This window comes from Asparagus officinalis, chromosome 4 (genome assembly GCF_001876935.1).
Source record: "Asparagus officinalis chromosome 4, Aspof.V1, whole genome shotgun sequence".
Lineage (NCBI taxonomy): Eukaryota > Viridiplantae > Streptophyta > Magnoliopsida > Asparagales > Asparagaceae > Asparagus > Asparagus officinalis.
In genome coordinates, this window is record NC_033797.1 from 23,715,064 (window position 1) to 23,731,538 (window position 16,475).

The 16,475-nt window shown below is 36.2% G+C and overlaps 1 protein-coding gene across 5 annotated transcripts in view; it reads right to left on the reverse strand.

The window, feature by feature from the left end:
• Window positions 1-16,475, reverse strand: part of LOC109836952 (BEACH domain-containing protein C2-like) — a 51,937-nt gene that overhangs the window by 14,798 nt on the left and 20,664 nt on the right. Inside the window, exons 8-11 of one of the 5 annotated variants that reach the window (XM_020405014.1) lie at window positions 13,827-13,902; window positions 11,519-11,851; window positions 9,000-9,619; window positions 1,822-1,906 (exon numbers count right to left, since the gene is read on the reverse strand). In XM_020405014.1, the coding sequence (XP_020260603.1) occupies window positions 1,822-1,906; window positions 9,000-9,619; window positions 11,519-11,851; window positions 13,827-13,902 (1,114 nt within the window). Of the gene's footprint in view, window positions 1-1,821; window positions 1,907-8,999; window positions 9,620-11,518; window positions 11,855-13,820; window positions 13,903-16,475 lie in introns of all 5 variants that reach the window. The other 4 variants (XM_020405013.1, XM_020405012.1, XM_020405015.1 and 1 more) reach the window with 4 other exon arrangements.

A 16,475-nucleotide genomic window follows, 5' to 3' on the forward strand; every position in this document is an offset into this window, starting at 1 on the left:
CTCATACCACCAAGATGCATCTTCTTTTCGGGAACCCAACTCCTAGAAACTCCAAAGTTAAGCGTGCTTGGTCTGGAGAAATTCTAGGATGGGTGACCCCCTGGGAAGTTTTCCAGGGAGCGCGTGAGTGAGGACAAAACGTGCTGAAAAGACATGTGGTGATTTGTGAGGCCAGTCCATCAGATCTAGTAGCGTACCGACTCCGGGATTCCGGGGTGGGGCGTTACAACCACTGTGAGGGACTATATACAGGCATCTTGCGTGTATCAAACAAGAACCACGTTTTTATATTGGTACTTCATTATTATTGGATATGTGGAGTCCAAACAAATAATTAGTTCACTACATAAAGCAGTTTTAGGCTGCAAGTTAGGAGACAAATATTTGTCAAAACAATTTAGCTGGTGTCCATGAATACGCTTAACACTATGTGATACCCGTATAAAGGTGACACTCAGGAATAAATGAATAAGCAGAAATTTTAATGTGCGTCAGGAATCTCTCAGTATTTTGGCAATATGTTAACCTAGACAGGTTTACAATTTAAAAAGGATTTCGTACTTAGGCAATTAATTTAGAATAATGTTCCTGCACTTTATCCTTACAGAAAGTATATTTATGCTATCCTGCCATAGAGTATATATGAACCACTGGATAGGATACATTAATTATTGGCCCTCAAGCAATTATCTGGCCTTCTCACAGCGATTACTTAACCTTCCCTTTGGGAACCTATAAAAGATTTCATCCTTTGGGAACCTTTAAAATATTACAGGCCAATAGATGGCTTATGAATCCGTGTCATCTCTCTGCACTTTGCTTTTGCATGTATCATCTAACCGAATCTAACCGAAGACTTGTAATAATGACCTGTGAAGAAGTTTCTCTTATCCTGGTTTGAGCTCGGGATATATTTAGATAAATAAATACCTTCCCTAAGACCTATTATCAGCATGAAATTTTCTTAACTTATGCGAAGACATGAATTGTTTGAGAAACTTCACATGGACATGGACTTTTTCTCATACACATTCTCCCTCCTTCACAGTTTCAACCCTGAGCATCTATATAGAGAAGGATACTGAAAGATTTTCAGTAGAAGCTCTCAACATAAAGATCTAGGAGGAACAAGGCTAAATAAGGTGTCAAAGTTCACTTCAGTCATGTTAAACAATTGTACAAGAAAAGAAAAGCATGAAAATAAAGCAATTACAACTATCATAATGCATATAAAACAAATTGATCCTGTTGTAATTTTTATGCGGATGAAGATTTAAAGGCCATGACAACCTGTAGGGAACAAGTCAAGTTTTTCAGGTTTAACTAAGCAAATTCCAGTTTCCTGACTAAAAGACAGATTATTTCAAAAACATAGGAAGATCTCAGGCTATGGACAGGTCAAGTCCAAGCTGAGAGATTCAGATATCACAATAGCTGCCCAATTATAGCTTCATTCACACATAGAATCTTACCAAATCCATGCCTAGGGATACTTTGGATATAGATAGGTTGCAAGAGGGTTGGATAAGGTTTAGTGACTTTAGTCACTGTTTAAACCAACCTCATTAAATCAATCAGCATTATATTGGAAATTTGGAACTAGCTGAACCCACCAGGATAAGAATAGAAGTTCCAGAAATGCTAGAAAACAGATAGGCTACAATGAAAATTTGATCTTTAGCTCTTAGTTTCAAAATATTCTAACATCCTAGCAAATTTATAAATTCTGCAAACTGAATTCAATATCTTGACACAAGTAAAATTCCTAGTTTAGAGTTTTGAATGGGAAACCTGGCGTATACTAGGGAAATTTTAACTGACCTCAGAATACAGAATGCACGATGCAACCAATACCCTCTGCCTTTTGGATTCAGATACCGGCATGTTAAGAAGCGGTCCAAGCACACTGTATGATATTGAAAAATCATTAGAGCAGTCAGCTCAGATTAAAATAGCAACAGAATGGCAGATTTTAAAGAAAATGTTGATACAAGTAGATGAATAATAAATAATTGTTAAATAACTGAAATGAAAGTAGATTTCCTGTGAAGGCCTATTATAGTCAACCCTTAGCAATTGCACATAAACTATTACATAAATTTAAGCACATTTGCAATAATCCAGTGGAAGTAAAATAAATGTCAATAATTTTTACTCACTGAATGTTGTTTTACGTCATTAATATTGAATACTAAGAAGCATGCATGGACACAGAAACTGACATAACTGCACGGACATGACAAGGCAATCTTCAAAAAGTAGTGCATGAAAGTATGGTGACATTGCACGAAAATATGTATAAAATTAAGAAAGCATACATATATACGCATATACATGGAGATTGCAATTAAATTCACAAATATTTTGTAATAACATAATTTTTTACATATATTATATCATATATGCTACAATTTCAACCATCCCATGTTCTGATAAATTCACAAAAGGAAATGTTTTTTTTATTCAACTTTTTATCAAGTAGCCAATGTATTATTACTTCTTTTATTGAAATATATATTAACCTTGCATAGTCTTATACAGGTCACTATTTAAACGATTTTTTCCACAAAAATAGTTTTTAACATATAAATAAAAGTATATAAATATGTTAAACATGTAATATAAACAAAAAAAGTATGATACTTATAGGGGAATTATCTAATAAATGTTGAATATTTAGGACTTATCTAAAAAATGTCAAATATTTACTATGTAACTGATAACACGGTTGAGAAATGCAAGGCATGTGTCCAAGGAGTGCTCAAACATGTGTTGCAATTTGACACGTTTATCGTCATGTCCCACATGTAACAGGGATCAATATATTTGATTCTATTCCAAATGGACTTGGCATCGTAGATCTCTTTGAGATAACATCAGATTCTATTCAGTCTGAGATAAGGGCTGATTTTATTTGGTTATTATTAGGATAAGAATACAGTTATTGATAGGATTGAGATTGTTAAATTTTGAATAAGAATTATTGATCAAAGAGATTTCTGGAGTGATTCCAATTGTGCATTTTTTTAAGCTTCCTGTGAACAGTGCCTCGTGAACAATGCCCAATGTTCACGACGTCGCAACCTCACTCACATATCTAATCCCTACAGAATTTTACAGCGACAGAGCTCTACAAAACTCAGATCTAAGCACATATTCCCATTTAATCATAATTAGATTGCTTATATTGTGGTTAATTAGAACAGTTATATCCTTGATCTTATATTGAACTAACCCTTTTATTTTGATATCCTTTCGCAAGATCTAGCTAATAGGAATTCGACTCTGACACTGAGTACCCAATTAGGATTTGTAGACTGTGCTCGACGTTTCACGCCTCAGGTTTATCGCGAACACATTACTTATTTGTTGTAGTTTTAGCATCATTTATTACTATTAGTTGTTAGTTTATATTGTTTGATATTTAAAGTTATTTTTCGTTGCAATTTTAGTGTGAGTTTGCATTTACTCTACATATTAGTTTGTTTAATCACTTTTCGTAGAACTTACATCAGATTGGTATGAGAGACTAGGTTTAAAATCATTAGCAACCAAACAAAAAAATTATCATTATGAAGTGTGAGGAGTGTCACATAAATGATGTTAATCCTGATTATTACCACATGCCTATTTGTAATAACCCATTTTTCCATAAACTCTTGGTCAAGTTCTTAGATACAGCTAGCCTCTTCCACCACCCCAACCTAAGATGTAGGTCGGTTTTATTTTATTAAAAAAAAATTAGTTCATTCAATTTTAGAAAAGGCTTTATTTCTAGTTAACTTGATTTAAGCGAATTTGCTTTTGGAAAACTTGATTTTTTTAGGACAGTTTATTTCTAGTTTAGGTTTAAAAAAAGAAAAACTTGTAGTTAGTTTATTGTTTCTCTTCAATTCTTTTCTATTATAGGTTGCTAATTGTATGCAGCTACATAGCGAAACGATCTATATAGCTGAACCGAATATAAATGAAACTCTAGATAAAATTATGAAAACTCTAGAAGATTTAACGCGCGAGTCACTAAACTCGAAGCCGATCGGTTAAAGGGTAACAACCACGATAGGAATGAGCATCCCAGAGATAACCCTAGAGCACGAAACCCAAATAATAGACTTCTCCTTCCTCCTCTTAGAAGGAATTTAGATGGAGGCCAAGAGGATAGGAATAGGTCCGATGATATAACAAAGCGAGTTAAAGTGGAAGCCCCTTCCTACGACGGGAGACACGACCCCAGGCTTTTAGTGATTGGATGGCAGACATAGACTACTATTTGACTGGTATGACATGTTCAACGATCATAGGGTTAGATTCGCAAAAATAAAGTTGTCTGGCCCAACAAAAATTTATTGGACCTCAGTTGAAAGATAGCTAGAGCGTTTAGGACACCTACCTATAGAATTTTGGGACGAGATAAAAGAAAGATTAAAAGAAAAATATTCACCCCTCACCTATGAGATCCAATTGTTAGATCAATTAAGCACTTTATGACGAGGTAGTCTATCCGTTCGAAAGTACATGAGCAAATTTGATGAACTTAGGGTTTGTTGTAATATCCAGGAAGACCCTAGTGTTGCTTTGTCTAGGTTTCATATAGGTGTTAAGACAGACATCAGCAAAGAAATGATTCCTCATACAATAACCTCGTTAGAACATGCCTATCAAGTTGCTCAAGATTTCAAGCAATATATCAAGATACCTAGCATAAGAAGTTCTCTACCCTAATAGGAGTGTCGTCTAATAGACAATAAATTAAAAAATTATAATAACGTATCTACAGATCAAAAGGGAAAGACCACTGTAGGTATCTCCACAAAGAAAGATGGGAAACCCAAATGATGTTTTAATTGTGAGGGTAAATAGAAGAAGATGAGGAAGAAGACGTTTACGAGGTTAATCATGGGGATAGCAATGTTGATGAGTTATTAGCCACCTTGTTAGGCTTTATGAGGTGTACGTTAGCAACAACACGAAATGAAGATGATTGGCATAGGAACTCTATCTTTCACACCTACTTTAAAATTAACGAGAAAATATATAAGCTTGTAATAGATGGAGGTAGTTGTGTTAATGTAATAGCCAAGTCAGCACTTGAACACATGAGTCCGCAGCCTTATAGTGTCACCTGGGTAGATAAAACCGCTATACCTATAGCCCAGAGATGTTTAGTTCCTATTCAGTTGTCTAGCTACTCAGACCATATTTGGTGTAATGTCCTCCCTATGGATGTTGGCCACGTTCTATTAGGACGACCTTAGCTATACGATAGAGATGTTACTAGTTTCGAAAAGTTAAATAACTTTGTTTTCACTTTCAATAGTAAAAAGATAGTCTTGAATCCGACAAAACCAAAAGAACCTAAAAATGCTAAAGGTAGCACTCCACCTATGAAAAGTCAGAAAAATAAATCTGTTCACATCTTAACTCAAAAGGAATTCATTAAGGAGAACCCTCCAAAAGGTTTTATGTATGCAATAGTAGTCATTAGCGAGAGCACGATTAGTGAACCACCAACACACCCTCCTGAAGCTCGTCAAATCCTTTTTGATTATAAGGATATTATGCCCAATGAACTTCCTGATGAGTTACCTCCAACGCGAGACATCCAACATGACATGGATCTAGTGTCAGGGGCCGCCTTATCAAATTTGCCGCATTATAGGATGAACCCTACTGAGCATGCTGAGTTACACCGTCAGGTAGATGAATTATTGCGAAAAGGCTTTGTTAGGGAGAGGTTGAGTCCTTATACCGTTCCTGCTTTACTTGCCCCTAAGAAAGACGGTGGTTGACAAAATGTGTATAGATAGTCAAGTGATTAATAGGATTACTGTTAAGTATAGGTTCCTTATTTCTAGGCTAGAAGACCTATTAGATGTCGTGGCAAGATCTAACATATTTTTTTAAGAATGATCTTAGGAGTGGGTACCATCAGATTCGTATCTGTGAGGTGATGATTGGAAGACCACATTTATGACTCAAGACGGATTGTTTGAATGCTTAGTTATGCACTTTAGATTGTCTAATGCACCTAGCACCTTTATGAGGGTAATGACAGAAGTTTTGGGTCCTAGGTTGAGTGCTTCAGAGCACTCATTTGCACAGCATATGCATGACTTGCATCTAGAAATTAGGTGGAAGATTGCTTTAAGTAATGAAACTTATAAACTGGCAGCGTATAGTCATAGACGTATGCAGGAACTCACAGCATGTGATTGGGTGCTTGTTCGGGTATGGCTTGAGAGGTTCCCGCTAGTGATTGTGAAAAAGCTTCATGCACAACGAACAGGTCCTTATCGTGTCATTCAGCGTATTTGACCAAATGCTTATGAACTAGATTTGCCAAAGGGGATGGGTATAAATCTAGTTTTCAATATAGAAGATCCAACTTCGTATAATGAGCCAATGAATATAGCAGCTTTTGATGAAGCCACCCCACATTGAGCTAGCTTGCCACCGCCGCCTATTATGCCTTCTAATAGAAGGCCACAGCCAGATGTGATTGAGTAGATTTTGGATGATGAGATTGTATCGACCGCCGATGGAGGATTTCAGCGATATATGATTCATTAGCATGGATGTCCACCTTCAGAGGACTCTTGGCTCTAGATCGATGAGGTTCAAAAGCTCGACCCGGAGTAGCTCCAAGAGTATCAGCATCAACATTCACCATAGGTGAATCTTTCCAAGCCAGGGAGAGTTTATAGGGATCAATATACCCGATTCTATTCCACAGGGACTTGGTATCGTAGATCTCTTTGAGATATCATCAGATTCTATTTAGTTTGAGATAAGGGCTGATTTTACATGGTTATTGTTAGGATAAGAATAAAGTTAATGATAGAGTTGAGATTGTTAAGATTTGATTTATTTAGAGAAAAGCATTTACATGCTTTAGATAAGATTTGATTAGTTTAGAGATAAAATTTGATTTTCTTTTTAGATAAGATTTGAGTTATGTTCAACTCTCTATAAAAGGGAAGAACTTTTATGTTATAGGCAGTAAATTTTGAATGATAATTATTGATCAAAGAGATTTCTGGAGTGATTCCAATTGTGCATTTTTTAAGCTTCCCATGAACAGTGCCTTGTGAACAGCCCTCGTGAGCAATGCCGTGAATAGTGCCCAGTGTTCTCGACGTCGCAACATCATTCACATATCTGATCCCTGCAGAATTTCACAACGACAGAGAACTACAAAACTCAAATCTAAACCCTTATTCCCATTTAATCAGATTACATATATTGTGGCTAATTAAAACAGTTACATCCTTGATCTTATATTGAACTAACCCTTTTATTTTGATATCCTTTCGCAACATCTAGCTAACAGGAATTCGACTCTAACGCTGAGTACTCAATTAGGATTTGTAGACTGTGCTCGACGTTTCACGCCTCAGGTTTATCACGAACGCATTCCTTATTTGATGTAGTTTTTGCATCATTTATTACTATTAGTTTTTAGTTTATATTGTTTGATATTTAAAGTTATTTTCTATTGCAGTTTTAATGTGAGTTTGCATTTACTCTACATATTAGTTTGTTTAATCACTTTTCCTAGAACTTGATAGATCATGTTATGTCAACATGTCTACAGTAAAGGATACAAATATCTATCTACATTTGACATCATGATTAGGTACACTTCTAATGAATCTATGACAAGATCAATTGAAACAATCTTATATTTAGCTTTTTCTGGAAACCAATTATTTCTCAAAGTTATACAGCGTTTTCTAGAAATCAACTATTTCTCAAAGTTATGCAGCATAAAGCAGAGCTCACGATTTGAGGAAAAACACAAACATAATGAAGATTGGGAACAAAATAACTGTGTATTCAAAATTATGATGATTGTTGCTTCTTATTAACTAAAGGACTATCTCAGAGAAATTTTCCCCTGTTATATAAAATGCTGAGCGTGTATACACACATATGTATGTATGCATACATATATAACACTATAATGTATGCATGTATACCAATATATGCATGTGTGTATATGAATGTATGTATGTGTAGTTTAAAATGGGCCTTCAGGCCAGCTGACGTTGGCCGCCGTCCTCCCCCCGACGCCCCCCGCTGGTGAAAAAAAGCCCTGCACTCCTCCAGCATGTGACCACAGAGGGGCTCACAAGCCCCTATCTCTTGGCAGCTCATTTTCTTAAATGGACTGTCAGCTCATTCTATTTTTGACATGCACTCACACATGAAAGCGCGCAGTCCAACTTGAGGGAGAGTATTCGAGTAGTTAGTATATCAGAAAAGTTATAGAAGACTGTTTTGACCTATACTATAAGACTGCAAACTGTATTCTGCTTGTGATATTATAAATAAAACCTGAGTATGCCTAGGATTAAGTCACTTCCCAACATGTTGATGTCAGGAGACATAAGTTAACATTTTCAGTCAGAAGGAAGGGAATCACCACCAATACCCCAACTCAAATTGAGTTTACATAACACTATGGTTCTTATTAATGTTAATATATCCCTCCAGGTCAGCAAGCTTCAACTATTGCAAATTGTGGCACAAGGAAATGCAAAATTACACCATGCATATGCTGACATCCAGTAAACATGTTCATATTACTGACATATTGACATGTATGCAAGTGCACCCACACATTTAAGTATGCAAGCATGAACAAATATGGTATGTACCTACACCTAAACAAGTTCAGAGCTAAAAGAAACTAAATAAACAATTCAAGAACCGAATAAAGTAAATGAATCATGGTTAAATAACTAAAACACAAACAACAATGGAGGCTTTCTCCCACATTTTAGCGGTCGGCTATATGAATCATACTCTTCCATTCAATTTTATTGAAGGCTATCTCCTCCATTAAGTTGAGCATTATCATATCTTTGTTAGTAGTTTCTACCCAGTAACTCTTATGCCTGCCTCTGCTCCTTCATTCTCCATTAATTATAATTTTATTGACAAGTGGATATGTATAAAATTTTGAACATCAACAAAACAGACTTAAAGAACATTACCTCCAAAGAAGTGCAGAACGTGGCTTCCTTATCAACAAACGGTTACTGTTCTCTGATTGTGTCAAGTTGCTAGCTTGATAACTCAAACCTTCTGAAATTCCATCTTTGATGCTAATGTTTCTCATAAAGATATCATCTTCCCCATTGTCATCCTCCCTCATTGAAGCAAGTATCACGCGAAGCATGCACAAGAATGGCTGGTCGCTGTCCAGCAAATGATGCAGTGCCCTCATTCCTCCTATTCCAGTGCCAGAACCACATCCAACATTAAGTCCGCCACCAATTGCACATTCATCTAACAACAGTGCCTGGAGCATTGTTACTGATTTCTTCACCAACGGGAGTTCAATCCAGTTTCCATTTGAGTCCTTCTCCAGAACAGACTTCCATAGTTCCCAACCACTTCCCCCACCACCAAAAGTTGCTTTTGGGGGAAGGCCAACCCCATACCAAAGCTTGCTCCTGTACTTCCAACCCTCTGCTAGATCTAAGGTGCAACTACCATAAGCTACAAAGGCACAACGAACAGATTCATAAGGCTCTGCTGCAGCAGCAGCTGTGAGACGCTCCATAACTGCTGCAGAAACCTGGCCATTTGAATCAGCGATGGAAGCAAGAACCTAGTTTGGAGTACGAAGTAATAACTACAGTAAGAACAACACTAGATTGTTACCGAAAGACAAACTCAAGAGACGGTTATTGCAATTTGAATTAGTTGATAAAAAAACAAATATAAAACAAATAAAATTTCAATAAAAAGTTCGGAGAACGGCCTGGGAAAGAATACGTTTCATGGGAAAATAGAAAAGAGTATGTCACAATAGCGCATTCGGATAAAAGTTAACATCACAAACACAGTGCATATGAATACAAATTTGTGCATACTGTATGTGAAAAGTTAAATACACCAAAGCATAGATTAGAAATCGCTAATTGACACTGTGCTGCTGATGCAATCTATTTCAGTATGCTACAGGATGTCATCTGAGGCCCGCCCCTGTGATTGCTAGTGGAACCCCCAGCCCAGAGTTTGTATCAAAATAGTACCTTATTTGAAGTAAAATTAACATTCACATCTTTTCTGCAATATTGTAAGGAAAATGGATCCTTTCGACAATAGAACAAAACATTTATAAAACAAAGGTTCACCAATGACGCCTCCACCAACAATATTAGACAGTTTAAACATTGAACTATAGTTTTTTAAGCCTATAGTTATTTAACACCTGAACTGAAACCGTCTTAGGAACATTCGAACAAGCACCAAAATAAAAGGAGAAAGATCTTGATTTTCTTCTGCAAACGATTCATGCTGTTTTTTCAAATGTTACTTAAATGTATCCTTTCAACAGTAGAACAAAACACTTTTAAAACAAAGGTTCACCAATGATGTCTCCACCACCAATATTAGAAACTTGAAACATTGAACTATAGTTTTTTTAAGCCATACAGTTGCTTAACACCTGAACTAGGAACATCCGATCAAGTAGCAAAATAAATGAAGAAAGATCTTGATTTTCTTCAACAAACAATTTGAGGCATTTTTTTAAATGTTATTTAAATGTATCCTAAGAGCCTAGAAAAAGATGCAACTGCACGAGATTTTGATTATAGGCCCTGTGCCCGGAACCTCAAAGTGCCAGATTCCAGCACAACTAATTTGCATTTACAACAATATGATCCTTCACTGCACCATTACAGCTATAATAGGTTCCAACTTCAGTTCTAATTAACATATCGCATTTGGTACAGCTAAAATCACATATGAAATTTCATGGAAACTCATTGGGATAAGCTGGCCCTTAACAACATGACATCACATAAGGTTCTCTAGGTGAGTCAATCAGTCAATTTTCATCACCTGCGCCTCTTTAATTGGAAATTGCTTCGTAAGTCAGTATTCAAAGAGTGACATTTAAGAGGGGATGTCACATGAACTAAATTTGTGTAGTTCATACAATTCCTTTATTCCTTCAATGAGTAAGCCATTCCACCATTTTAAGGCATCTTCCATCTCCTCCAAAGTAGCAAAGCAGAAAAATCCAAACCCAGCCTAGCCAACTCAAGATGTTATATTCGCATGTATCATAAAGTAGAGACAATAGGGATGTGATATTGTGACCGCAACTTAAATGCATCATAAGGTTTATAAGAATGCATCTAAGAAAGTACTGGGAAGTGTAACTTATTTGAGGAATTAAAGATGAGGCAAACTTTTCCAGTATATATTTGAGTACAAACCCACAAACTCCCCACCCCACCCCAAAAAGAAGTCCTCAGTTCTAAAGAATGAAAAGCAATTTTCTAGACGAACGGAGGATTTTTTTGTGGTGGGGGGGGTGGGGGGGGGGGGCTGAGTTTATGTCATGTCCATTGAGAGGGGTTTAAAACAGACATTTATGGTATTGTTAAATCAAAACAAAAATCAGAATGCTAGATAAAACCAGCATTCACACTTTATAAACTCAAAATTATAAACAGAAACTATGAGACAACAAAAGAAATTTTGGTCTACTTACATCCACAGAAAGCCCTCCAGTATCACTGGATATTGATGATCTCTTGGAACCGAAAGTATCAAATGAACCACTGCCAGTTCTACTCAAAGAATTTGAACGACTGATATTTGTTGAAGTTGCAGTAGCAGGAGACTCAAGACCACTAGCTGACTTAGAAGAGTGAGATAGCTGTGCCTGTAACCTCAAATGGTCTTCAACAAGCATTAGTACGACAACTGCATTCTCAGCCAAAGCCACAGAAAGTTGTGCAGCATTTTCTGCTTCTGTTTTCGAAGCTTGTGGTGATAAACCTTCGGCGGCAACGCCTGCAGCAGCTGCTGCAATAACTTCAGTCTGCTGCAGAAGAAACACTGGATTAAGATATTACTGAAAATTCCGTACACGCACATGCACACACACGCACACACGCACACACACATATACTGCAAAACCTGTAGTTATCAAATAACAGGAGCCACTTAAAGTTGGATGTGCATTTATAACGATAAGCGCAAGGTTTTTTCATTCAATTGTCTAGACTCTTAAGCTGCAGTAATAAATAGTTTATATACGCTGAAACTTCAACAGAACATAAAGTCTACGCATTAAACCCAAACATCAGCCACCTTCTATATTTCTTCTTCCTTTTTCCTTTCTTTTTCGTGTTTCTTTCTTTTTTACTTTTCTTTCTTTCTATTTTTTAACCTGGAAAGTCCTATGTGCATTCAGTTGATAAATAAAAACACATATTACACGTCCTTAAGAATAAAATGTCTGAAGGCAGAAAAAGAGAAAATGCTATCATGTTCTTGTCAAGTTTTCTTGATGACATTCTTTATTTTCATAATTCTTGACCTTTAGGGTGGTGGTCTGTCGCAATATAGACTTTCAAGAATAGTCCATACATCGATGTGAACCCTACTTTTTGAAGGTGTCAGATCTTAACTGGCAAGAGAGCTACATATTCAAGCGTGAGGCCATGATTCAAGCGTGAGGCCATTGATCAAGACATAGAACCAAAATTTTAATTTTTTTTCCTTCTTTTTTGTTCTTGTCATTTGTCAGCATTTGATATCAGATCTGAAAAGACCCACTTGCCTATTCAATATCAATATTATTCCAACAATTATAGATTTTTATACAGTACCGTCATTGATAGGTCCTCTTGAAAGAAACATAATTTTAGTCGACTTCAGTGTGCTGAAAAATTCGAAGTCCCACATCATATTTAATTTCAAACTTGAGATCGAGCTTTTTCTAACTAGAAAAGATTTGATAGTACAACCTCTTGAAAAATTACAAAAGGAATAATATGATTTCCATAGATTCTAAGATACAATATTGTGTTGAAACCCTACTTTCTAAAGGTGTAAAACCTTAGCAGGCATGAAACAACTGATTCAAGCTTGAGACGTTAATTTGGGTGTGAGGCCGTTGTATGCACGAGATCATTCATGCAGGCTTGAAGCTAAAATCTTATTTTTCTTCCCTTTTTGTTCTTATTGCAACTATCTAAACAACTTTGTGCACCTTCTATGTGTGGATGTGTGTTAGGGGGAAATGTTAGCGGAGTCCTAATCCTCCATTCATGCATTGTTGGATACTTGACATCTATCATTCAAACACACCCCAGTTATACACTAGGGTGTATTGTCACGTAATTACCCTCCTAAGTTTCAGTTTTAAATCATGCACTTTAACCAACTTAATTTTTTTAATAATAAAATTGAATCCTACCATTTTTTGAAAGATTTGATTTGCCATTAGATACTCTTTGCAGTTCTCATTAAACAACTTAGAAAACAACTCATACCATTTTTCATAGTTTCTCCATCCTCACATATTACCATTTGATCTTAATTATAAGAAATTTAATGTATCTTGGTCTTTACTTTTGCATTTGCTAATCTGTGTAAGCTTATAGATATACTTCTCTCGCTTCTTGTTTTCTAGATTTTTATGTACATTGCAAAAGTTTGAATATAATCCAATGTATCACTTACCGAATCTTTTGCTTCCTTATTTGCTAAATTAAATTTTGGAAAATAAGATTCAACACTTCTACAGATCTTCATAAGACATCCCCTTCCTTATAATTACCACCTCTTCGACTTCTACTTTGACCACCGACTCTATTTAGTAGGCAATCGGTCTACTACACTTGGATTTTCCAAGAACTCTATTACCACTTTGATAGAGCTAGAAAATTGTCCATGTAAATACTAGTCTTAACATCTACTCTTAATACTTCAAAAAATAGTATGTCAAACATTAAGCTGGAGAATCAGTGGAGAAGTACAAATATTTAATATGTTGTAGCTACCTGAACCTGAAGTTCTCTGGCAGCGAAATCTAGCAATCCACCTAAGAGTCTTCTTTTGAAAATAGGCAGTGCTTCTTCACGTCTACAAGTTTGGAACAATTTCAATGAGCATATTTGATAGGCAACATAGTTCAAAAGGAAAGAAACAGACATAATAAAGGATATTATATAGTTAATGGAAGTTAAATTCCCTTCTTAGAAGAATAAAATAATAAAAGGAGCAAGAAGATCGCAGGAGAATCAACAATGAACAAACATAAAGATCTGCAACGGTAAATAAAAGGATTCTACAAAAAAATAACATCAACAGTTTATATTGTATATTTTTATGTATTGTGGACATTATAGAATCAATAAGCATCATGTTTTATTTTTACCTAGCTAGACCTTGACCAACTATAAAATAATTAACAGATAAACTAGATGACAGCCATCAACTGAAGATTAATATAGCCTACATAGTTATAACAAAAAAAATTATGTTTCGGTATTCTCTATCCAAATTCACTAACTCTCTATAAAACCCTAAAATTTTCGACCCATCTTCTGGTCGGTCGACTGATCGATGACAATCGATCCGATTAGCCTGCAGAACTTAGGTTCGGGAGCCGGGTTGTTTATATTATATATATATATATATATATTATATATATATATATATATATATATATAATATATATAATATATATTATATATATAAGAAAAATGGAGAAACTTAGTACCAAGTTGCTTCCATGGAACTTGGCAGTGATGTGGACAGATCTGGTCCCTACATCTTACATTGGAGTAGGTGAAAAATTATTGAGGCTCTATTTTCGAGTAGTGATGTAGGGGCCAGATCAATCCACATCACTACCAAGTTTCCATGAAGCAACTTGGTACCAATGTTCTCCATTTCTCTCTCTCTCTCTCTCTCTCTCTCTCTCTCTCTCTCTCTCTCTACTATATATATATATATATATTATATATAATATATAGTATAGAGAGAGAGAAGAGAGAAGAAATGAGTATATTTGGTACCAAGCACAAGTTTTTTGCTTGGTAGTAAGATGGCATATTTCCCCTCCACTCATTGAAATCGGGGTTCACATTCACATGGGTTGGGGAGTAGTTGGGAATTAGAATGAGTGAATAGGAATAGCGAGACCCACTACCAAGCACAAAATTTGTGCTTGGTACCAAAATACTCATGTTTGTCTCATATATATATATATATATATATATATATATATATATATATATATATAATATAATATATATATATATATCCTAATTTTCTTCTCTTCCTCTTCTCTCTCATGTTGAGCAGCAGTCACTACCTCTCTAAACCCTAGATTTCTTGAGGAGGAGAAAGACGACGACTTTTGTGAAGAAAGGATCGAGTTTTTCTCACGTTTGCAAGATCAAAACTTCTTCTCAAGGCAAGATCATCTTCTCCAAACCCATCCCTTTTTTCTTTGTTTTTATTAGATTAAACTTTCTAATTTAAAATGTAAAAAAACGAACATTTTAATTAGGGTTAAACATTTGAAATAAATCTAACATCAGATGTATTGCTAATTTAATTGTTTTCAGGATGACTTTACAATCATAATCATGCTTAGGGTTATTAGATCCCCTCAAATTGATATTTGTGATTTTATGTATCAGAGTAAACCCTAAATACCCTAAATAAGAATTAAAACATGTTTTATTTCGAGTAAAATTTTGATTTTATGATATTTTTGTGAAACCTGACAGTTTTCGATCCACCTTCGGGTCGGTCGACTGATCAGAAGAATCAGTTGACCGATAAGTTTTCAGGATTCTGAGTTTTCTCTTAGGTCGGTCGACCGACATATGTATATGTCGACCGATCAAGACTTGCTGTTTGTGCATGTTGTGCACGTTCGTCGTTCGGTCGACTAATGGGAAACCAGTCGACTGATTTCCAAGGGCTAGTCGATTGACTCAGCGTTGTCTTTCCGTATGTTGATCTTCCACACACGTTTGGCCGTGGACACGATGTACGGGCATGCACGTCAATACATGTGCGTGACCCTGAGAGTACGTGTGTGGAGTTTGAGCATACACGAACCCTTTGACATGGTGAAGCCTCATGTGTTGATTTCGTCACGATAGGAGACGACAAGATAGAGTTGCATATGTTTATATGGATATCGTTGATGGGCATAGTTCAGTATTACCTAGGGTAGTGTGTCGGTACACCATGCTGGAGTAGGACGATGCGCTCATGCTCCGTAGGATGCCTGAGTAGGTAGTATGTCCCGCATGAAGATGCGATGAGGCCGGTGCGTTATACCTGTAGGATGCCCTAGCAGGTAGTCTGTCTCACATGGCAATGCGATGAGGCTGATACGTCACACGTGTAGAATGTCCTGGTGGGTAGTCTGTCCCGCATGATAATGCGATGAGACTGATATGTCGTACCTGTAGGATGTCCTAATGGGTAGCCCGTCCCGCATGGTGATGCGATGAGGCTGATGCGCCTACACTATGTAGGATGTCCTAGTGGGTAGTCCGTCCCGCATAATGATGCGATGAGTCGTAAGATTTTGCAAGCGACAACACTCTGTAATATTTTATCGTCTGAGTCTCAGGTGGATACTGATTATGGACGTAGTCTAACATTAAGGTATACCTCGCGACGATGCA